Here is a 25155-nt window from a genome sequence, read left to right as displayed (position 1 = left end):
TTATAATTATTTACTTTCATATTTTTCATATATTTTATACTGTCTCAGTTCAATACATTAGTCCAATATTTGTCGTAAAAGCAAAATTTGAAAAGCTATATTTATCTTATAAGCAGAATTCACTTGAAACATTGAAGGAAAGCTTATTTTAAATATTGCAAAATGGTTTTTTGGTTTTGAATACTTACTGTGGTCATAAGGAGTTGTTATAATTATAAAATTAAATGTCCACAAAGGTAAACTTATGGGTTTTTAATTGTTATGAAAAGAGCCAAATTTGGAATCCGGTATTTTTTATTAAATCTACTAAAGAATGCTTTAAAAATCTTGGGGAAATAAGTGTCTTTGGAGGGTCCTTATCATTTGTAAGTCTGACAATTATGTTTTATAAAGTTGGATACCATTAGATCATTCCAAGTTTCACTTCCATGTCTTGTGTTTTTATCATCAGGCAATGTCAGCAGTACTGTGCTGTGGCCCTGTCTTCGACAATGTGGGCCTTTCCCCAGATGGCTACCTATATAAATGGCTTGACAACATTCTGGCTTGTCAAGATTTACGAGTAAGTATAGGCAAAAATACATTGTTTTTAAATGTCCTCTGTGTTCTGCCTCAGTTGAGTTACTGAGATGTATAAGCATTGTTCACAATGCAATCTCTTCACACATCAGCCATACAAATATAGATTTATGTGTTGTTCACTTTACACTATGATACATCAAGATAAAAAAGACAGTAACATTTATCAAAATTGACCATAAGCTGGGTCATAAAGCAAATCTCAACAAAGGTCACATTAGTGAAATGATAGAGTATGTTCTCTAATCAGAGTAGCATTAAGTTGGTATTCAATTCGATAACAAAAAGATAATTTTGGAAAATACTTCCTGATAACCAGTGAGTTGAGGAATAAATTACTATGGAAACTGGAAAATATTTTTAACTGAAGAATAATGAAAGTACTATATACTAAACTTGTGGGCTGTAAGTAAAGCCTTTCTTAGAATGAAATGCATAGCCTTAAACACATATACAAGGGGACTTCAAAAAGTTTTGTGGAAGAATAGAATTAAAAGATAAAAATTTTAAAAATATATACTTTATTTATTAACATAATCTCCATCAAGGTCAAGACATTTTTCGAAGTCTTTGCTTAGTCCATGCCTAAAGAATCCATCCCAGAACTAAGTCCTAGAAACTTAACCACATCAGTGCCACCTTCTCTACGTTATTAACTGAAGAAAATTGGGTGGCTTTTAAAGATTTTTTTAAGATTAGGAAACCAAAAGAAGTCAGAAGGAGCCAAGTCAGGACTGTAAGATGGATGCCTAATGATTTCCCATCAAATCTCTTGCAAAATTGCCCTCATTTGATGAGAAGAATGAGCAGGAGCATTGTCAAGGTGAAAAAGGACTTTCTGGTATAGTTCTCCGAGATATTTTTCTGCTAAAGCTTTGGCTAACTTTCTCAAAACACTTTTATAATAGCAGATGTCATTGTTCTTTAGCCTTCCGGAAAGTCAACAAGTACCTTTCCTTGAGCACCCCAAAAATCTGTTGCCATGACTTTTGCTCTTGACTAGTCCACTTTTGCTTTGACTGGACCACTTCCATCTCTTGGTAGCCGTTGTTTTTATTGCGCTGTTTTTAGGATAGCACTGGTAAAGCCGTGTTCCGTCTCCTGTTACAATTCTTTGAAGATCTATAGAATCTTAATCCCATTTGTTGAAAATTGTCATTGAAAGCTCTGCTTGTCTACTGCTGATGAGTTTTGGTGCCCGTCACATGGAACATTTGCTAAAGTTTAATTTTTCAGTCAGGATTGTATAAGATGAACCAGCTGAGATGTCTGTGGTGTTGGTTATTGTGTCTGCTGTTAATCATCAGTCCTCTTTAATTAGGGCACAAACTAAATGAATTTTTTCCTCATAAATTGGTATGGATGGTCTACCACTGTGGGCTTCATCTTCATCATCATCTTAAAACAGGTTATCTATTTGTAAACTGCTAATTTCTTTGGGAGAATTGCCCCTATACATTTTTTGTAAAGCAGCAATGATTTCACTATTCTTCCACCCAAGCTTCGCTATAAATTGGATGTTTGTACTTGCTTCAATTTCAGCAGAATTCATGTTACTCTGATAGAGGCTCTTGAAACTGATGTCTTCTCCTTCTTAGTGCCTCAAACTAAATTCTGTTCAGACACGTTATAACAAGTTAGCACAAGTTTATTTTGGTGCCAAAAAAAAAATTTAATCCATGCATAATTTTTTCATAATATACATTTTCCACGAGCTTTTTGAAGACCCTCATATTAAAGAGAGAAAAGGCTGATTATCCATGACCTAAGCATCCATCACAAGAAATTAGAAAAAGAATAGAATATCAAACTCAAAAACAGTACTATGAAGGAAATAATAGAAATAAGAGTAGAAATTAATGAAAGAGAAACAAATTAATGGTAGTGATCATTAAACCAAAAGTTGAATTTGTTACAATACTAAAATAATTCACAAATCCATGGCAAGTTCAATCAAGAAAGAGGGAATGACTTTCTTTAAAGTGTTAAAAAAAAGAAAACTATAAAACCAGATGGCTTTGCTAATGAATTCTACTGAGCATTTAAAGAACAAATTGCATGGATTCAATGCAAATTTTTAAAGAGAAAACGGATGAAAAGGAAATACATGCCAGTACATTTTGTGAAACCAGAATGACCTTGATAATAAAACAAGAAAAGGTTGTAGCAAGAAAGAAAATTAAAAGGCAGTCTCATTCATGAGATTGTGTCTAATACATAGATATAAAACTTTAAATAAAATATTAGAAAATTGAATTTAGTGATATAGAAAAAAGATGACTTACCATGATGGGTTTATTCAAGGACTATAAGGTTGGTTAATATTCAAATGTCTGTCAGCTCATTCATATATTAACTATATTCACAGAATCTCAAAAAACATGATCTCAGATGCAAGAAAAGCATTTGATAAAGTTCTTCATTTATTCAAGAGAAAAACTCCTGGCAAAACTACAAATAGAAAAGAACATCCTTAGTTTGACAAAAGGCACCTTGAAACAAAACACCCTATAAACACCATATTTAGTATAAAATATGTAAACATCATATTTAATAGTTAATTTGAAAGTATTCTCTCTGAGATTAAAATGGCCAAGGAAGCTTACTGTCACCACCTCTATCAACATCATACTGGAGATCCTAGCCATTGCAGTAGGAAAGAAGAGATTATAAAGAATAATAAAACATAAGTAAAACTCATTGTTCACAGGTGACACAATTGTGTGTGAAGGAAATTCCAAAAAGTCTTTAAACAAAGTGTTGGAATTAATCAGTGAATTTAGCATGGTTGCCATATGAAAGGTCAAAATTAAAAATCAATTATATTTCAGTACAGCAACAATGAGGAGCTGGAAAAATAAATTTTTAATTATGCCACTTATAATGGCATTTTAAAATTAGGATTTAACATTAAATACTTAGGAATAAACCTAACAAAAATGTGCAAGGCCTCATACATAGAAATATGTAAGGCATTAATGAGAAAAATTAAACATCTAATAAATGGAAAAATATACCATGCTATTGAACTGGTAGATTCACTATTGTAAAGAAGTCATTCTCCTCTAGAATGGAGGACAATGCAATATGGAGACAATGCAATTATAGTCAAAATCTGAGCAAGGTATTTGTGACAACTGGAAGTTCCTTTTAAATAAATATATATATATAAATATATAAATAAATATATAAAATGTAAAATATATAAATATATATATAAATGTATATATGTATTTATAAATGCAAAGGACGAGAAATAGCTAAGATAATTTTGAACAATATAATCAAAGTGAGAGGATTCACTTTAGCAGAAATCAATACTTATTATAAATGTATGGTCATTAAAACACTGAACTATTGGCCAAGAATAAGTATATATATACCAGTGGAGTAGAATAGGGAGGCCAGAAAATTACCATGTATTATGTATATGCACACATGGTTTATTTCAAAGATGGCACTGCAGAGCAATGAGAAAAATGGTTTTTTCCAATAAGTAATTTGGGGTCAGTTGGATAGCCTTACTAAATGAAAGAAAGAAAAAGAAATTTGACCCTTTCCTCACACTTTACAAAAGTTCATTGCAGGTGGATTGCAGATCTAAATGTAACAGCTAAAATAATAGTCTCTAGAAAATAATCCAGAATGTCTTCATCCCTGGGGTTACAGTAAGATTTCTTGAGCAGAACGCAAAAATTGCTAACCCTAAGGAAGAACTAATAACTTTTGTTCACCAAAAGACACCATTAAGAGCATGAACAGACTAGCCATAAAGTGAGAGATGTCTGTAATGCACAATCAGCGGAGACTTCTTATCTAGAATATATAAAGGACTCCTACAAATAAATAAGATAAATACAGACTCAATAGAAAAATGAGCAAGAAATTTAAGCAGTTCACAGAAGAGGTTACCTAACTGACCAGTGAACATAAGAAAAGGTTCTCAAACTCATTAATAATCATGTGTCTTAGTCCATTCAGGCAGCTATAACAAGTGGCTTATCAACAAAAGAAATTTATTTCTCACAGTTTTGAAGGCCAAGAAGTCCAAGGTTAAGATGCTGGCAGATTTATGTCTGATGAGGGCCTCCTTCCTGGTTCATAGGCAGCAGTCTCTTTGCTGTGTCCTCACTTGACACACGGGACAAGGGAAATCTCTGGGGTCTTTTTTATAAGGGCACTAATTTCATTCACATGGGCTCCCCACCTCATGACCTAATCACCTCCTAAAGGCCCCACCTCCAAATACCACCACCTTGGGGGTTAAAATTTAAATGTGAATTGAGGGTTGGGAGGTTACAAACATTCAGTCTATAGCATGAAGGAAATGCAAATTAAAGCCACAGGAGACAAAATTATATACCTATAATTCCATTTATATAGACCTAAAAAACTGCCCATACTAACCAGTAGTGCTAGAAGTCAGGATAGTGGTTTCTCCTGGGGAGGAAAGACAGGCTGGTGTTTAAGAGAGTGCCCAGGGGAGGGTTCAGTGGTGCTGGTAATATTCTGGGTTTTGACCTGGTGGTGATCATAGGAGGGTGTTAAAATAACTCATCATATACATAGGAATTATATACGATTTCTGTGTATTTTATACCTCAACGTAAGTTTCTAAAGCACAATAAAAGCTTGATTCTTCTCTCAAGTCTAACTTTTTAATGAAATGTTATTTTAAGTCATTTGCAATGATATCATCAGCTTTTATCTTCTGCGAATTACTTAAAGCCAGTTGGGGGGAACTAGGTGGCAGATGTTTGACCATCCAGTTAGAGTATCACTCCTACCTAGGCCCAAACCCTGTAAGTAAAAAAAATGAAGAAGCCAGAATCTTGCCTTTTCAACTTGATTTCAACTGGCAAGAAGAGTGAACAACTTTAGGAGGAGGCACCAGAATGTTACTTTTTTTTTTTTTCTTTTGAGACAGAGCCTCACTCCATTGCCCAGACTGGAGTGCAGTGGCGCCATCTCAGCTCACTGCAACCTCCGCCTCCCAAGTTCAAGCGATTCTTGTGCCTCAGCCTCCCCAGTAGCTGGGATTACAGGCACACACCACCATGTCCAGCTAATTTTGTATTTTTAATAGAGACAGGGTTTCACCACATTGGCCAGGCTGGTCTCAAACTCCTGACCTCAAGTGATTCGCCTGCCTTGGTCTCTCAAAGTGCTGGAATTACAGGTATGAGCCACCACGCCTGGCCAGAATGTTACTTTCTGAGGAGAGCGTAACATGTAGCTCTAGGCACCAGCCTTCTCCTGGACAAATGTGCATATTCACTGACCGTCTAGTATTTGAGAGTAGCTTCAGGAATCATCGATTCAGCATCCTATTAATGCTATCTAGTATGATTTTTTAATTAAAAAAACTTTAAGAAGAGTCTATTGAGACTGCATTTCTTTTTGAAAGATAGGCCACTAAGCTTCACACAGTATATTTAGTAACCAATCCTCACAGTCATACTTCCTCTGATTTTTTTCCTTAAGAGACTTTGTAGTAGGAATAGACATTGATACACAAGCATACTTCACATCTGCCACTATAATTATCACTATTCCTACCGGCATCAAAATCTTTAGGTGAGTGGCCACCCTGCATGCACGGTGGTAACATCAAATGATCAAATGATCCCCCACAATACTCTGAGCTAATACATAGAGGATATCCTTTTGTATATTGGATTTTTTAAACCAAATACATGTATTTTTCAGACATATTTTAAATGGAAAAAAAAAATTGCCAATAAAGTCTTCCCCCCGGTTTTTTTTTTTTTTTTTTTTTTCTCGAGACCTAGTCTCACTCTGTCACCCAGGCTGGAGTGCAATGGCACAATCTCAGCTCACTGCAACCTCCGCCCCCCAGGTTCAAGTGATTCTCCTGCCTCAGCCTCCTGAGTAGCTGGGACTATAGGTACATGCCACCAAGCCCGGCAAATTTTTTCTATTTTTAGTAGAGATGGAGTTACACCATGTTGGCCAGGCTGGTCTCGAACTTGGTAATCCACCCACCTCGGCTTCCCAAAGTGCTGGGATTATGGGCATGAGCCACTGTGCCCGGCCACCCCTTTTCAGAGGTAAAAATTGAGAATAGGTGGACACTATGTAACAGACTTACATGATCAAATTTGATGTGTCCGTTTCAGTTTTCAGTTGCGACACTATACTCTCTTGAAGAATATGTGACATATAAATCAACCAAGACGAAATCTCAGTCTTCCTTTCATTTTACTTAGTTTATATTGACTAAGCTTTAATCTGTGTATTTCTCTGGAACATTCTTTCATCAAATACGAATAATATTGATTTGCTCCATGTATTCAGGTTCATCAACTTGGCTGCGAAGTTGTTGTCTTGCTACTGGAACTTAATCCTGACCAAATAAATCTTTTTAATTGGGCAATTGACCGATGCTACACAGGTTCCTACCAACTTGCATCTGGCTGCTTCAAAGCCATAGCAACTGTGTGTGGAAGCAGGTATGAATTTTTATAAGCAGTGATGAGTGGCAAGTATGTTTAGGGTTACCTTTTGTGATATGAATGATGGAGAGCTGACTGTTTTGCAACTCTATGAGCAAAGTAAATTATATGAGAATATAAAATTTTCTGTATGTCCCCAGCAGGTAAACTACTCCCTGTAAGGTTGCAGTTTCATTGGTTTTTCTCATTTTATCAGGAAATGATTTGTTGTTACAGTACCTTTCTAATTGCGTGGAAATTCAGTCAGGTATTACAGCAGGATTTGAAAATGACAAAGAAGACACATTATAGGAATTAAAGGAATGTCTAGAAATGTTGGTAACGAGGGTGAACTATAGCCCATCAGTCATCTTTACAAAAAACCAAACCCAGGAAGTGGCCTAAAATTTTTAAATTCACTTTGTCAAAAACTTCAGAAAGGAAAAAAAGAAAAGAAAGTGTGGCACCAAAGGTTCTATAGATTACACTTTTAAAACCATTGCCTTTGTTATATAAATTATTCATTCAGTGTAGCCATTCAGCATAATTTATGTCTGAAATAAGTTCATAGCTACGATGAAAGGGTTAATAAAAGTTCTCCAAGTTGCATAAGCTATTCCCAATAAAGAGCTTATGTATCAGAAAAATTGAGAGAAACCAGCTCATTTATTTTTGAAAATATTCATATAGACTGTCAACTTTCCTTTTTAATTAAATGTTGCACTTTAAATAGCTATCTTGAGCTACCAGATCAAGAGAATAAAAGTGAATTAGTTTTAAATTCCAATCTGTTATAGGTCTAAGTTAATAAGAACAGTATTTTGGAAGACGTCTACTTTCAATAAACCTAAAATGAACATGCTATTTAGGGAGACAAGTTTCTCCTGAAAATTTTTATCTTTCTTTTATAAAGATAGTAGATAATATTTCATATCTAAATCTTTCAGTAGTAGAGCTTTTATTATAGATTTTAATATCCATAAAAGTTAGAGCAAATGAATATAACCTAAACTGCCTGATTTTCCATCAAGTTTTATTTCCTGTGATAAGTATTACTAAAAAGTATACTTTAGGACATTACCAAAAGAACATTGTTACAAAAATCTCTTTCTCCAGAGTGCTTTTTTTTAAATTTCAGATATTTCAACATTCTAAAAATAAAGTTTAGTTCACATGACCCATTGATTTTTAACAATATATTTAGAATCTATCACTTGGACTTCTTTCTTTGACAAAAATAAGTTTCACCTCTTCACTGCCCTTCTCCCAGTGAACTTGGCTTGAACTATCCTAATCAAATTTATTGCATTGCATGGCCATCTCACAAAATATTACACTGAATTTCTCTGAGTAAGTCTAGGTATTTTTCCTTAGGGAGCACAAATAAATGTTTAATAAATTTAGCAACATAGTCTCAATTTCAATAATATCTCTAGTCACAAAAATATTAGGTCATAAAACCTGCTATGTTCCAAGTATTTTTTAAGGTATCATTATACACTATCTTGGTTTCTTAGACAAATACCGCATATCTATTTGCATTCACGACACTCATCTATTCTGAAGGAAGGGCAGAGGTCAGAAGCATACAATGGCTTGAACCCAACTGTCCAGATAGTGACCAGCGTTTCTGCCATTTCTCAACACAGGGCATGTTCAGAATTTAAAATTTCAGCTGTTGCCTAAATTTGCTCTTTCCACATAAATTCTCAGCCTGTGTAGTCTAGACAGGCCTCCAGAGAGGCTTGAGCAGTCATTGTGCTTGTGTTTGCAGTACTTTTTTCCAAAACCAATTGTGGTATTTTCAGCTCTTGCTTCATTCGTCTTCTGTAAGTTTGCATCTAAAAGCAACTGAAGACCTTATGAAATATGTTTCTGAAAAGTCATATGCAAACTGAATTTTATTTTAAGTTTCTCAAACAAGTTATCTACACAGTAACTCCTACAAGTCATTTTCTAAAGCGAAGAATTCTTGTAAGATAAATAATGATCTCCTCCTTTTCAAATAGGAATTATTATCTCCAGGATTTATTTGTAGAGGATTATGACAGTTTATAAGCACATTTATTTATTAAGAAACCACTCATAATTGACTTTAAATTACCTGAAAGATTAAAATTTTTTAAAAGTTCTCGTTGATTTAAATTTTCTCTTTTAGCTTTAGAAAAGAGGATTTGCCATTTTTGTGTAATTAATATGTCAATGTTCATTAGCTGTGGCAATGGGGGAAAATGGTTCTCTGCATCCTTCTTTTTGGTTATTTTTCCAGCAGTAAAGGACTGTGTGTGAGTGTGAGTGTGTGTGTGTGCATGTGCTGTGAACTTACTGTTCTCTAGTCAAAACTCTATAGCTATACTATGCTATGACTCTGGTAATATTAGGAGATAGAAAGTCAGAACAGAACTTGAATAGGACCAAAGGAAATTAGGAAAAAGAAAGTGATGGTAGAACTGGCAGTATTGGCCGGGCGCGGTGGCTCAAGCCTGTAATCCCAGCGCTTTGGGAGGCCGAGACGGGCGGATCACAAGGTCAGGAGATCGAGACCATCCTGGCTAACATGGTGAAACCCCGTCTCTACTAAAATACAAAAAACTAGCCAGGCGAGGTGGCGGGCACCTGTAGTCCCAGCTACTCGGGAGGCTGAGGCAGGAGAATGGCGTGAACCCGGGAGACGGAGCTTGCAGTGAGCTGAGATCTGGCCACTGTACTCCAGCCTGGGTGACAGAGCGAGACTCCGTCTCAAAAAAAAAAAAAAAAAAAAAAAGAACTGGCAGTATTAATTTTGCAAAATTTTTCATAAAATATGTTAACATATTTGATTAAAAGCTATTAGATACAGCTCACTACTAAAAGTTTAGTACAAAAAATTGCTTACTTGTTAACCAGCTTTAGTTCAAATAACTATTTGGCTTATGTTTGTGTCTGTATTGATTTTTCCCTCACTCCAAATGAGATTAGAATAAGATAGATAAGAAAATTGAGAAAGAAACTAAATGACTTTCCAAAGTTATAAATCAAGGTAAATTGTGTATTAAGAGTATAGGCCATTTCCAATCACTAGCTTAACGCACCAGAATTCTCTTTACATTTTAAATACTTAAGAATTTCATTATTTTTACTTTTACCTTCCAACATACTCTTAAAACGTGTTTAATAGATGTTTTAGAATTGTTTTTTAAGAACAAAGTGCAAAGTGTTGATTTTTAAATAATTTCGTTGGATTTATTTTTGGTGGTGGTTTGTGTTGGCATTGTTTGTATGTTTGTTTTTCTTTAAGTTAACTTTCTATAAATCTTCCTAATTTAAGTCAGGCCTAGCAAACTTGAATTCTTAGAAACAAATGCCCATTTCTTCAGGGAATAATATCCATCTATCAACAAGGAAGACAGGCAAAGCTTATGATTCATAAATCCCAATCACACTCCCTAACTGATGATAAATAACGTTATTTGGTTGTGTCAGCCATCTGGAGTATTTCGGGAGAGCAGAGTTGGGAATCTGGGCTCCAGAAACATACTATCTTGGGTTCAAATCCTCACTCGACCTCTAATCAAGCTGTGTGTTCTTGAACAAATTACTGCAGATGCCTCCCCACTAGTGAAATAGGGTTGATGACAGGGTTCGAGTAATGATTAAGCAAAAACAACCTCTTGGCCTAAGGCCTAACAAATGGTAAATACCCCATAAACGCTGTTATTCAATAGTTGTTGGAGGAGAACAGCTGTGAAGTAATCCCCTCAATTAACTAGTAAAATCTTTCTCTTCAGAATACCTCAGAGCGGTCCTGAGCTTTGTAACGTAGTACTAGGTAAGCCAGAGCTAGCCGACATTTCCCACATTCTACAACATCTCCTCTCTTCTAGATAGTTTGATTTCTTGTTTACTTTTTGAGTCATATCTACCTCCCATATTTATTTTATCATTTGATTTTTATTTGGTGTGATCACAGCTGTCTTGATTTATCTTTTACCCTTGCTCTGCCTATGCTGAATAATTAAATACTGAAAGGTATAAGATTCCATTTCTCAGCCTGGTTTCAACATCTAAGTACAGATACTTTCTTTGTACTCTTTTGCTTATTTGAAATCTCCTTCATTGTTTCCTCCTCTGGGTTTCCTTCATTTTCTGGATCTGTTATTCCTTTCAATGTTGTTGCTCATGAATCTCGTAGCTCATTCTTCAACAACAAAATAAATTATCTAATTACAAGGTCAAGTGCATGACCCTGCCTAGTAAGAGGGAGGCTTTGTCTGCCCTTTTCCTGCCTCTAAATCTCCAGCGATTCAGCAATATATTTGGCTCATATATATATACATATATATATAAATATTTGTATATATATAAATGTATTAGTATTAAATTCCAGTGTCAGAAGACAGAGACATAGGTAAAGCATCTCTGCTACCATAAGGCTCAGAAGGGAGTTTCCTTTCTCCTTTTATAGGCAGAAAGGTCTGTTCCGAGATACAGCAGTTTGTAACAATTCCAAACTACACTGGCTATGAAATGCACTGTTGTGGGCTGTCTAGGAGACTGTGAGCATTGTGGAGAAGAGCTTGAATTCTTTGAAGTCAGACTTATCTAGGAGTCTGGACTCCACCACTTCTACACGACCTGAAGCATGTACTTTTCTCTAGGCCTTGCATGCTTGTTGTGAAGATTAAATAATAGAAGTAAAGGCCTTGGCACAGTACCTGGCACAAAGTAAGCACATGATAACATCCATGTCACCCATCATTCAACATCATTCTGACACTCATCATCATCACCACCATTATCTGGGGGTAGTTCCCCAATTTTTCATCAGACCCACCAAGCAGACTGTGTTTATTTAAAAATACAAGTTGCAGAAAAGTAATCATTTTGGAATAAAAATTAATAAACCTATTTTGGATGGCAATATATCAGTATCTACCAAAATTTTAAATGTGCCCTTTGACCCTGCACGACCTCTCTATGAATTTTTTCTAAAGAAAGGCCAGCACATTTGGTGTTTGTGGCACTATAATGAAAAAGTGAAAACAGTCTAAGTGTCCATCAATGCATGTCAAAAGTTGGATTTCCCAGAAAACAGACTGAGATGGATATTTGAACGCAGGACATTTATTAGGGTGGGCCCTTGGGGTCAACATCTATGGGGAAATGAAGGAATTAGGACTGGGAAGAGAAAAGAAACCTCAGTCATTCCCACTGGGGCTGCTGCTGGGGAGCAGATATAACCTTGACCTAGGCAAACCTCTGGCTGAAGGCAGTTCCCAGAGAAGGCTTCAGATTGAGGATTCAGCTGCCATCAGTTTAGCTGGAGGATTTAGTGCCTCCATCCTCAAAGAAGGATCTAGGTGGCACACCACAGTACCCATTACAAGAGTAGTTGTTTAGGATATGTTCCTAAAATGGAATATGTGGCAGCTATTAGGAAGACTGAAGTGAGCCTTATAGTTTAGCGAAAAAGCAGATCATACAATAGTATGTATGTACAGACAAGTGGTGTAATCACATTTATGTTTAAAACCCTGTGCATTGAAGGAGAGGTATTTTGATGCAAATGTTCATATATAGACTTGGAAGACAGCTGAAATATCAAAATGTTGACAGTAATTGCCTCTTGGATAAGAATAACAATTGGGAGAATGAAAGGACATGAGATACTTCTATGTTTTATTCTATTCACCTACCTGCAAGCAACACCAACTTGCAGCCCTGTAAGTGAACCATCTTCAGGGCAGACCCGCTAGCCCTATGTGTTGCTTGAATCTTTCAGAAGAAAAATATGTCATAAAAATTAATATTTGAGTAATGTTGAAAGCGGAAAAAGTTTTTCATGTGCTTAACCAATTCTTACTATAATTTCTCACTGAACTTAATGTAGAATGGGATGTATTCACAGTAGGACAGCCTTTCTGGAAGGGTGATCGTCTCGTTCTGTTTTCTGTTGCCTACAACAGAATACCTAGATAGTTTATAGAGAAAGCAATTTGTTTCTTACAGTTATAGAGACTAAGTCCACGGTCAAGGGGCCTCATCTGATGAGGGCCTTCTTGCTGATGGGGACTCTCAGCAGAGTCCTGAGATGGCTCAGGGCTTTACATGGCAGGAGAGTTGAGCATGCTAGCTTCTCTTCCCCCTCTTACAAGGCTACTGGCCCCACTCCCATGAAACGTGTCAATCCGTTAATCCATGAATAGATTAACCCATTCATGAGGGCAGCCTCATGACCCAGTCACCACTTCAAGGCCTCATTTCTCAATACTGCCACATTGGGGATTAAATTTCAACGTGAGTTTTGGTGGGGCAAACATTCAAACCAAAGCAGTGATTGTTCTAAAACAGAATTTCTTAGACGACGTAATTATGTAGAACCAAAAAAAGAATCCCAAGGAAAAACAACTAACATGTTTTCTCACCTTCAGACTGTCTTTTTCTTCCTGAAGTTTGTTTGAAAATAAATAGTAGTCACCCACCTTCTACATATAAACCATTCAATAATTCAACTCAGCCAGGTTCAGTGGTTCACACCTGTAATCCCAACACTTTGGGAGGCCAAGTCAGAAGGATCCACCTGAGCCCAGGAGGTGAAGACAGCAGTGAGCCATGATCATGCCACTGCACTCCAGCCTGGGTGACAGTGAGACCTTGTCTCAAATAAGAAAAGAAAAGAAAAAGTTCAACTCACCAGGAGTTTTCTACTTATGACTTCTTTTCCACTACAATCTAAGAAAATACATATGGTGAAAAGATAACATCTTTAAATAGGATTGCGTAGCAAGAAAAAAATGAATTTAATCTCTCTACTCTATATGGTTATACTGCCAATTGCCACATAAGCTATTCTCTGTGTTCCTCTCCCCCCATCCCACACATGCTATCAATTACCAAATCCTGCTGATTTTATCTCCTTAGTGTTCCTCAGATCTCTCCCTTCCTTCTGTCTCTACTGTTTCTGCCCTAATTCAAGCCCTTATCAGTTCCCATTTGGATTCTTGTAACAGGTTCCACTCTTGGCCCCATACAATCCACTCTCCACACAGCAACCAGCATGATTGTTTAAAAAGTGAATGCCATTGCCTCCCTTCCCGTGGCAAATCCTATAGTGCTTCTCTGAAACTTTAGGATGAAGTCCATAGGCTCGTCATCTTCTGAACCCACCTGCTGGCCTAGCCTCACCTCCTTCTGTGCCTCTACTTATTTTATTCAGTCTACTACACGAAGATTCTTCCCTTTTACAATAGGTATCTTGCTGTTTCATTCTTGTAATCTTTCAAAATGCTGTCCTCTCTATCTGGAACACTCCTGTACTACCCCTTCCATGACCCTGGCTAATATCACCTGGTGCTTCAAGAGCCATTTTACTTGTTTCCTCTTCAGAAAAGACTTCCCTACCCCCATCTAACATAGGTGTCCCTCATCAGGATTCTTGTAGCATGCTGTGGATGTTCCCACCATAACGCGCATCAGAACTAGACTGTACAGGTTGTCTCCATGACTAAACTGTAAGCCCTCCTTAAGGATCGAGACCAGCCTTGCTATCTTTGTATCGTTGGTACTTTGCACGTTGTTCCTGGTAGTTGTTTGGCACTTAATAAATTTAGAGGAATCAATTGAAAATATTAATTTGGTGAGCTATTGAGAAATTTAGTACATGTTTCCTTTTCTGTCTTTTTCACTTGTTGGTTTGCATTAAAGTCTGTTTGCATCAAATAAGACTTTTGTGTTCTTTTATCCTCGTGTCCAGTATTTAATTTTAAACGAAAATAAAGTCATTTCCCTTTATCTATGGATAAATAGAAAAAGAAAGAAGCAAAAAATGGCCAAGTGGGGGTGGGAATGTCATTAATAAGTGACCAAGGTCAGCATGCCAGCTAGAATTTTAAGAGGTAACAACCTAGCCACGCTGTCTTATAAACCATGCTTTTGTTTTGTTGTGTTTTTAGGAACTATCCCTTCGACATAGTGACATTATTAAACCTTGTTCTATTCAAGGCCTCTGACACCAACAGAGAGATTTATGAAATCTCCATGCAACTCATGCAGGCACGTATCATTTACTGGCGTAGAAAACATCCATCCTTGAGTGCAGAAAATAGAAATGGTAGATGATTGCCTAATTGCTGTTTACTGATAGGCCTTTGTTTATTTCTGCATATCATTTGTGGCTATGAAGAGTGAGAAAGCAATTATATAATCTTTTGTGAACATGCTAATTAAACTGGTGTTTTACCTTTAATACTGTTTTTAAATGGGCGTTAATTTTGTTACTTCTAACCTTTGTTAAATACAGATGCTCCTGAAGTATCCAGCTAATATTTTTCATACTACTTTTTACTTTCCTACCTCTTTATAGATCCTTGAAGCAAAGCTTTTCGTATACTCGAAGAAAGTTGCTGAGCAAAGACCGGGAAGTATTCTCTATGGAACACACGGCCCGCTGCCGCCCCTCTACAGCCTGTCACTCACCCTCTTGTCGTGTGAGCTGGCCAGGATGTACCCTGAGCTCACACTCCCCCTCTTCTCAGGTACCAGGCAATAGTCAATAATAACATATGTGATCGTTTCTAATAACGACATATGTGATCATGTCGTTACTCTAAGTAATTTTTCTTTTTAAATTCTAGTTTAATATTAGAGTTATGACTGGGAGCGATGCTCCTTATGCCTGTAATCCCAGAACTTTGGGAGGGTGAGGCAGGCAGATCATTTGAATCAGGAGTTTGAGACCAGCCTGGCCAACATGGTGAAATCCTGTCGCTACTAAAACTACAAAAATTAGCCAGGTGTGGTGGTGGCATGTGCCTGTAATCCCAGCTACTTGGGAGGCTGAGGCAGGAGAATCACTTGAACCCAGGATTCGGAGGTTGCAGTGAGCCAAGATCGTGTCACTGTACTCCAGCCTAGACGACAGAGTGAGACTGTCTCAAAAAAAAAAAAAAATCTTAGAATGATAATTAGTGATGCTAAGTTTGTAGGTCAGAATTACTGTGGGCTAGATCCAGTGACATGTGAAAGTAAATTCTATAATAATTTTTAAATGAAAAAAAGTTCTTTATCTAAAGCAGTGTAGGCATAAACATACATATGACAAATGTAAGGTGCTTAGATTAATAATACTAACTTCTGCACACATTATATATATAAATTTCCCAAAGAAACTAATTTCCCACAAAAGCTAAATATGAACAGTATAATTTATGATACATATAATTGCTGTAAGTTACTTGGTGGTTGTGATAGTGGTGGTGTTTTGTAGCTTGTATTTTGCCACATATATAAGTTGTTGAAAGTTTGAATTTTTGCATACTCTTTGCAATCTTCATAAATAATTTTTGTGAAAATTAGTTGCTAAAGAATTGCATTTGGCAGGCCGGTTACTCACACCCGTAATCCCAACATTTTGGGAGGCCGAGGAGGGCTAATCACCTGAGGTCAGGAGTTGGAGACCAGCCTGGCTAACATGGTGAAACCCTGTCTCTACAAAAAATACAGAAATTAGCCGGGCATGGTGGCCCGTGCCTATAGTCCCAGCTACTTGGGAGGCTGAGGTAGGAGAATCAGTTGAACCTGGGAGGCGGTGACTGCAGTGAGCCGAGATCATGCCACTCCACTCCAGCCTAGGCAACAGAGTGAGACTCTGTCTCAAAAAAAAAATAAAAAAAGAATTGCATTTGTCAACTAACTTCTTGCCTAAGCTTATGTAGCACTTTGCCAAGAGACAGACTTTGGTCTCTTGAATTCATCCTCTTTTTCCATCTCTATCACCACCTCACCACTGCTTTGTCCAGATCCTCCTCAGTCCTTCCCTGCCTCTGCATTACCTAACTACAGTTTATCCTCCACGTGGCAATCCATCCACTATGCGAAGCCAAATATGTACAGCACTTCTTAACTCAAACTTCTGCCCAATTGTCCTAAAAATAGCTGATAACAGCCTATATTTAGTGAGTAGATAGTAGGTACCAGGCTCCGTGCTAGGCACTTTATGTGCATTGCATTCATCACTTAATATTTACAACCCCTGGTATAGTACAGTGGTTAGAACAGAGGCTTTGGAGTCAGGCAACCTTTCACTAGTTGTTTGACTGTGGGCAAGTCACAGAACCTCTAAATTACATTCCTTATCTGTAATAGTAATGACTACCCCATAGGATGTGAAGATTAAAATGATCTAATGAAAACCAAGCAGCTGACCCAGTTCTGGCATGGAATTATCACAATGACCACCACCACCATCATCACTGTTTTACAGATGAGAAACTATGGTTTAGAGACGTTAAATAATTTGCTCAAGACCATATAGCTAGGAAGCAACCAAGCCAGAATTAAATCTAGATCTATCTTCCTTCAAAGCCATTGCTATAAAATTAGAATTCAGCCAAGGGGTGAGGAAAAAAAACTCCTTTTCTAAACTTGCTTTCTACCTTTTCATTCAAGAATCCTCTACTCCAATCCTACTGAATCTTTGACCAACATTCCAAGTCCTCTTGTAAATCTTTGCTCTGTACATGCTGTTCATGGCCCTTACCCTTTCTTCCTAACTTCAACTTTTCATAAGATCTAATTTAACATCCAGCTCTACTGTGCAGACCTCTTCATCTACCTGAGGCAGAGTTAGTCACTTCTTTGTGTAATACCAGAAACAGTGGAGAGACCCAATAAAAGCCTTTTTAGTAAATTAATTCTCTTCTTACAAAACTAAAATTTATTTTTATGCATTTCACCCAAGATTTGAGTGCTGCCTACATGCTAGGCACTGTGCTTGGGTTTCAGAAATACAGAGGGAAATAAAAGTACCTCCCATCAGAGGTTCATAGTCCAGCAGTAAAGATAGATGTGCAATCAAGCCAAGCATAGTGGCTCATGCTTGTAATCTCAGAACCTTGGGAGGCTGAGGCAGGTGGACCACTTGAGACCAGGAGTTCAAGGCCAGCCTGGCCAACATTGTGAAACCCTGTCTCTACTAAAAATACAAAAATTAGCTGGGCATGGTGGCACATGCCTATAGTCCCAGCTACTCAGGAGGCTGAGGCACGAGAATTGCTTGAACCCAAGAGGCGGAGGTTGTAGTGAGCCAAGATTGTCCTACTGCACTCCAGCCTGGGCAACAGAGCGAGACTCTGTCTCAAAAAAACCAAAATCTACATGTGCAATCAAATGATTTTGATACAGTATAGCAAATGCAATTTTTTAAAAAAGAAAAATGTTCAATGTATTAGACAGTAGCTGAGGGAGTAATCAATTATTGGGCCAGGAATATCAGAAAAGACTTCCCAGAGAAGTTGTCTCAGCTGCAGTTTGAAAGGAGTAGAAATTTGCATAGCAGACAAGTAGTTGACAGACATTACAGACCAAGAGACTATTGCATATGCATGGGCTTAGAGTTACAAACTAGCATGATGTAATTAGGGGATTATATAGAGGTCAGCTTGGGTAACATAATGTGCAGGAACAGGAAAAGCTAGAGATGGTCATGGACAGACGCAGAGGCCAAAATCGTATCTTGGAAGGCCTTGTGTACACTAAGAGGTTTGCAGGCCAGCAATCTTCCATATGTGCTTTTTGAATCCCCCTTCAGAGCTCTGTAAACAGAGAGAGCATCCAAGCAAGCTGCTGGGGTTTTGAAAGCCACTGATGAGTTGCAAACAAGAAGAGGGAGTATCAAGATTAGACTGCATTTTTAAAAGCCTGGTTGCAGTATGGAGGGTGGATTAGCGAACATCCAGTCTGGAGAGAGCAGGCTAGTTAAGAAACAATGGCAGTAGTCCAAGGAGGAAATAATAAATGATAAGGGCCTGAACAAAGACAGCCCAATGAGACTGAAGAGGAGAAACCAGAGTGAAAAGCTGCCAGGCAGAGGCACAGAAGAGAATGCCTACTGTGATATCAGGGAGGTCAGTGGTGATAACCTTCCTAGAAACCCAATACAGGGAGAAGAGAAGGTTTGGGGCACGGCAGAGATTGGGAGCCAGCCCAGGATGTTGAGTGTATGTGTGTGCTGGACTTCCTCCTGTATGTATGAGCTTGGACTGAGGGGAGGTCAGCACTAGCAGCTCACAGCAGGATGGAAGGGATTAGAGCCACAGGCACAGATGAGATCAGGAATGGAGACAGCACAGAGTGGAAGAAAGGGCCTGGACACCCCCACTGTTGCAGACTGGTCTGAGGAAGACGGAAGGGTGAGAAGGAATGGAGGGAGAACACTCAGGAGAAGAGTTTCATGGAAACGGAAAGAGATTTAGAAGGAGAGAGTGAGCAGTCCACAGCCTCTGATGCAGTAGAGAGATCCCAGAAGAGAAGACCTGAAAATGACTCTCGGAGTTTCGAGATTCATTGGTAACTGTCAGTAGTTTCTACAGGGAGGTAGTGGCAGAAGCCAGATTGCAGTGGCCTGGCTGGGAAAGAAAGTAGAAAGAGAGGCTGGCCCTCCAGCGGGGTGCAGTGTCAGAGGAGGAATTGTAAGGATGAGCGATATTGGAGCATGTTTATTAGCTGAGAGGGAGATGCTAGGAAAGTGGGGGTGGTTCACGATTCAGGAGAGAGAAGACAAACAGTCCAGCAACTTTAACCAGATCAGAGGCTCCTATGAGTTGCAAGCAGGTTCAACCTACATTTCCTTCAAGAATTACCTTTTGGTTGTTTTGACTTATGGGAAATTACTTTTTAAAAATAACACAGAAAAATTAGGAGTTATAATAGATTCCAAATACTTGTTTTTAATATAAACCCTGTGGTGAAATTTTTATTGCCTGTAATTTCAAATGACCTAATTATTGTAAACGGCCAAGTTGTTCAGGTCCACTGAACAAGAGCATCCCACTGATGTTGTCTCACATTTTATTTAAAGTATTTCTGGAGCAGTGAATAGAGGGCTGTTTGCATGTCTATGGCAGTTTTCTTTTCTTGTTCCCTTTTAAAAAGGGAACCACCCTTGACTGTCCAGGAGCTACCTGGGTGCTTGGGATACCTCAGACAGACATCCCTACCCTCTTGGTGCTGATGTCTGTCAGGAAAAATGCAATTAACATAATAAACAAGCAAATTATGTAATACATAAGTCTTGGCTCCAAAAAGCCTATAGATTTTTATACCGTTGTTAAAAGATAGGTCTTTTGAGTAACTGTTCTCTCTCTTATTCGTTTTTGGGAATTTTTTTCCCCCCTCTTCAAAGTCCAGATCCTTCTAGTGGAGTTTAAATAGTTTTCCCACCATAAAAGTAAATTCTGAGTTTTTGCACCCAGAAGTCATTTTCCACCACCGAACCCCCAAAGCACTCTGTGCCTTTCTGATTTCATTTGTCATGGTTTCCCTTGCCGCAGAGTGATTTGTCAACATAATTTGCCTGAGTCTCTTTCTTAGGGGCAGGAACTGCATCATTCGTCAGTCTTTTTTTTTTTTTTTTTTGAGACGGAATCTCGCTTTGCCGCCCAGGCTGGAGTGCAGTGGCCGGGTCTCAGCTCACTGCAAGCTCCGCCTCCTGGGTTTACGCCATTCTCCTGCCTCAGCCTCCCGAGTAGCTGGGACTACAGGTGCCCGCCACCTCGCCCGGCTAGTTTTTTGTATTTTTTAGTAGAGACAGGGTTTCACCGTGTTAGCCAGGATGGTCTCGATCTCCTGACCTTGTGATCCGCCCATCTCGGCCTCCTAAAGTGCTGGGATTACAGGCTTAAGCCACCGCGCCCGGCCTCGTCAGTCTTTGCTGTCTTTGTCATGTCTAGCACAGTGGCTTGCGCCTAGAAAATGCCCCGTACCTTGGGACAAATGAATGTTCTGATTTCAATAAGGATTTGAGTATGTGACATAACAGTCACATACATCAGACACATCCGTAAATGTAGAAATCAAGTAAATTTGGAAATTTTGACCTATATAAAACATAATAGCTTAGCACTGTCTAAGTATTGTGATATAACATTATGGTCTCCAAAGTAAAAAATTATAATTTTAATTTTAGGAAAAGGGCCAAATCGATTAAAGCTGCTGTTTCAGAAGATCCAGTGGATTATCTTGGTATAATTCCTGGCATCTGTGTTGTTCTATTATTTAGCAGCCATGAGCCCTCTAAGCGAGACTGCATTGCCACACTGGATCATCACACCTGTATAAGACCAAGCTTTCTAATTTCCCTGAGGATAAAACACCTTCTTCTCTACATATAAGAAATACGAGATTACATCGGAGCCTACTGCATATACATAATGCTGTGCTTCTTTATCTTAGAAAGTTTGTTTGGATTATAAAATTTGCTGCCAGCAGTGAAACAATGCCAAAATGCTCTGAGAGAAAGTAATGGTGAAATGGCTGGACCAGACCTAGGGCTTCACTGTTTGGACTCACTTGTCTCACAAGGGACACGCAGCCCTTGGCAGGCACCTTGCACATGCTTAGCAGATTTCAAGACGACTCTACAAACTGGGTTTATCCTTCCTAGAGATCCACATGTCACTTTTTAACAGCCAGTGTTTCATGGAAGACTCTTTGTAAGACACTGGGTCAGTGGAAAGATAATCATTGATGTTAGACTGATCCTAACCACACTTTATAAGAGCCTGCTGGATGATAGACACTGTGCTGAGCACATTGCATTCATTATGATTATATCTTTTAGTCGTTACAGTAGCCTGATGTGGGGCCCTATCAGTTCCATTTTACCGACAAGGGAACTGAGGAGCAGAGAGGTTAAGTAACTAGCCCAGAGTCACATGCCGCTAGTATGTGGTGGATCTGGAATCTGAACACATGCCCTTCTGACTCCGAGTCCCTTAGTTTGTCCACCCTCTGATATACATCTTCCGCTAGCCGTAGATTTGAACTCACTCCACTTTTACCAAGCCTGTGCTTGCCCCACAGTGCTATACACTTTCCTGCACAGGGCACCAGATGTGGAGCAACAAGCTTGCAGACAAGCCTTGGTTTTATGATTCTGTGGCCTTGGGGAGCTCCTGTATATGAAAATGTTTTGTAAATGTAGGACACTGTTCAGTCTGAAAGTTGGCATTTGAATTTTAATTTATTTTCATGGAATAAGGTATGAATGACTCTCCGTCCTGCAATTCTCTTTAGAGGTAAGCCAGCGATTCCCCACAACGCACCCCAACGGGCGCCAGATCATGCTCACCTACCTGCTGCCCTGGCTGCACAACATCGAGCTGGTGGACAGCAGGCTCCTCCTCCCAGGGTCGAGCCCCAGCAGCCCAGAGGACGAAGTCAAGGACCGGGAAGGCGATGTCACTGCTTCTCACGGGCTGAGAGGAAATGGCTGGGGCTCTCCAGAAGCCACATCACTGGTCCTGAACAACCTCATGTACATGACGGCCAAGGTAAACTCAGAGGAAGTGTGCTTCAAATAGCACGGCTCCATCATCAGAGAAAAGAAAAAACCGTGGGTTAGTCAAACCCCAGGGAAAATGGAATTCCTTTAAAATCACATGAATGGGGATAAATAGTGGTGATGGTTGCACAGCAATATGAATGGACTTAATGCCACAGGCTGTACACTTACAAACGGTGGTGATGGTAAGCTTTATGTTATGTGTATCTTACAGCAATTTTAAGTATAATAATAAAAATAAAAATAAGCCTAATGTTTTAAAAACTCACATGAATAGGTATTGTGCATGACTGATTTGTGCATTATTAATTACTATTTACTGAAAGATGGCATCTTTCTGATAAATGGTCATGTTTCCTCCTTATGATTTTGAGACGGTCATGACCCTCAAAACTACTTTCAGTCAAACATTTTGCATCCTTACAGTTTTCACACATCTCTTGGGCTGGTTTTTACTTTGTTATATAGTATGGAGATGAAGTTCCTGGGCCAGAAATGGAAAATGCTTGGAATGCTTTAGCCAACAATGAGAAATGGAGCAACAACTTGAGGATCACCTTGCAGTTCCTGATTAGCCTCTGTGGGGTCAGCAGTGACACAGTTCTCCTACCCTATGTAAGTGTTTCTCAGACCTTCAAGAGTGATTTATTCCTGCAGGGACTCCCATGTGCAATTTGCAAGTCAGAATGTGCTCTTTGCTCCAGCTAAAATAGAAATGTCCAGTTAGTCACATGAATCTCCTGTGAGCTCATCCAGATATTACATAAAAATTCCCTTCTTGCCCCCTAGACACTGGCTATGTGTGCTAGTGATGCCTCTGTCATCTCCTTGCTCTGAGCCTTGGGACACAGAAACCTATTGATACAGGGGGTGGATATTTTTTGGCAGTTTCCGAAAGCTGTCTTCTATAAACATTGGACCTACTATGTAAGAGACACTAAGTAAAGTGTTGTATTATTACTAATAAGAATGTTTACATCTTGATGCACTTGAAACAGAATAGGAAAGTAGAGTATCCAGGTTTTTCTCTTCAAATTCAAGTGGTAGAAGAGGGAAGTAAGCACAGAGAAATCCTTCTGAAATGTCTGATATTTACTGTTGGTATTTAAAAGTGATAGGATCAACAGAATGACAGCATTTTTAAAACCCAAACTCAATTGGCATTTCTGTGCTGGTTGTTTTTGTGACGGGTTTATCCCTTCCTGCTGCTTTGAGACACATAAGCCTCACTGCAGCTTGCAGGGCTCAGGTTGGACTATGAGGCCTGCAGTAATGTGGAGCTTTAATCCAGAGTTATTTTTAAAATTTAAAACCATAAAAACAGCTAAAACTCATTTGTTTCTTGGGGGGAAGAGAATAGCAGGGGACTGGATTCCTTTTCAAACAAAAATAGCTAACAGTTTTTTCCCAGGGTTTGTATAAATAAAATTGTTTCTGAAGATGAGACCTTTGATGGCAAGTTTTCAGTTTAGATAGAATTCACCTGCCTCAAAAGTAACTTTTTAAAACTTAGCCATTAGAAAAGGTAAGGACTTTGAGAACACACTGCTGTCAGACATGCAGGTGAAGAGAGGTGAATTGTAATCCAAGCCCTTGGTTCATCCTAGGATAGCACAAAGAGTAGCTATCACGGGGACAGCTCCTGCATGATGACACACTTATCTAAATGAGAGGTTCACTGACCTAGCGTTCCTGTGGACTAGGCTCTGTGAAACATCCCTTGTTTTCTTTTTCTCTTCTCAGATTAAAAAAGTGGCAATATACTTGTGCCGTAACAACACCATTCAAACCATGGAAGAGCTTCTCTTTGAGCTGCAGCAGACAGAGCCCGTGAACCCCATCGTCCAGCATTGCGACAACCCGCCCTTCTACCGCTTCACGGCCAGCAGCAAGGCATCTGCAGCAGCCTCAGGTAAGAAGAGCCACTGGGCGGACACCTGGTCACAGATCCCTGGGGTTTCCTTCATGTAGATTCCTGAAAGGATATGAGAATGTGTTTGTTACTTTTTTCTTATTCCTGCGTGTGCATTCAATTAAGAGATGGCTTAAGAATAACTGAGACATGGGCTGGGCGTGGGGACTCACGCCTGTAACCCCAGCACTTTGGGAGGCGGAGGCTGAGGTCAGGAGTTCAAGACCAGCCTGGCCAACATGGTGAAACCCTATCTCTACTAAAAATACAAAAACTTAGCCGGATGTGGTGACATGCACCAGTACTCCCAGCTCCTCAAGAGGCTGTGGCAGGAGAATCGCTTGAACCCACGAGGCAGAGGTGGCAGTGAGCCAAGATTTTACCACTACACTCCAGCTTAGGTGACAGAGCAAGATTGTGTCTCAAAAAAAGAGAATAACTGAGTCTCTTAGGGACTGTGGGGTTAATGAAATGATCTTGTAAAGATGACTGAGAATCTGTGGCTCAAGCATCCTCCATCACAGAACTTTGTATTTCAGGCCAATCCCAGCCAGGACACTGCAGTCACTCAGTAATCTCATTTCTGGATCCTCCTTCTTGTATCTGGACCCTCCCTTGGCTAATATTCCTTCAGCGTTGATTAAAATACCCCCAAAAAGTATTATCACTTTTGGTTAATTGGTATCTCAGCAACCTTTCATGAAATATATGCCATCCTCCTCAAATTCCTTGAAGCCTGCCTCCCTTCTGCTGACCTCATGCAGTAATTGCCTTCCAATTCCTCTCCTCCCCGAGTCTCCTGTGCCCTCTGTTCGCCCTACACCCTGCCACCAGAGCAGTGTTCTTACAGGGAAGCAGTAGCACAGCAATCAGAAGTGCTAGGTACTTGG

At 39.0% G+C, this 25155-nt stretch overlaps 1 protein-coding gene across 2 annotated transcripts in view; it reads left to right on the top strand.

The window, feature by feature from the left end:
• FRY (furry homolog (Drosophila)) overlaps positions 1-25155 on the top strand; it is a 272464-nt gene that overhangs the window by 159833 nt on the left and 87476 nt on the right. For both annotated transcript variants that reach the window (XM_011946910.1, XM_011946909.1), the window contains exons 28-34: positions 452-562; positions 6898-7052; positions 14966-15065; positions 15376-15547; positions 22086-22342; positions 22822-22968; positions 24097-24265. In XM_011946910.1, coding sequence (XP_011802300.1) covers positions 452-562; positions 6898-7052; positions 14966-15065; positions 15376-15547; positions 22086-22342; positions 22822-22968; positions 24097-24265 — 1111 coding nt within the window. The remainder of the gene's footprint in view (positions 1-451; positions 563-6897; positions 7053-14965; positions 15066-15375; positions 15548-22085; positions 22343-22821; positions 22969-24096; positions 24266-25155) is intronic.

This window comes from Colobus angolensis, unplaced genomic scaffold, assembly GCF_000951035.1.
Source record: "Colobus angolensis palliatus isolate OR3802 unplaced genomic scaffold, Cang.pa_1.0 Scaffold255, whole genome shotgun sequence".
NCBI lineage: Eukaryota > Metazoa > Chordata > Mammalia > Primates > Cercopithecidae > Colobus > Colobus angolensis.
This window is presented reverse-complemented; position numbering and strand designations above follow the sequence as displayed.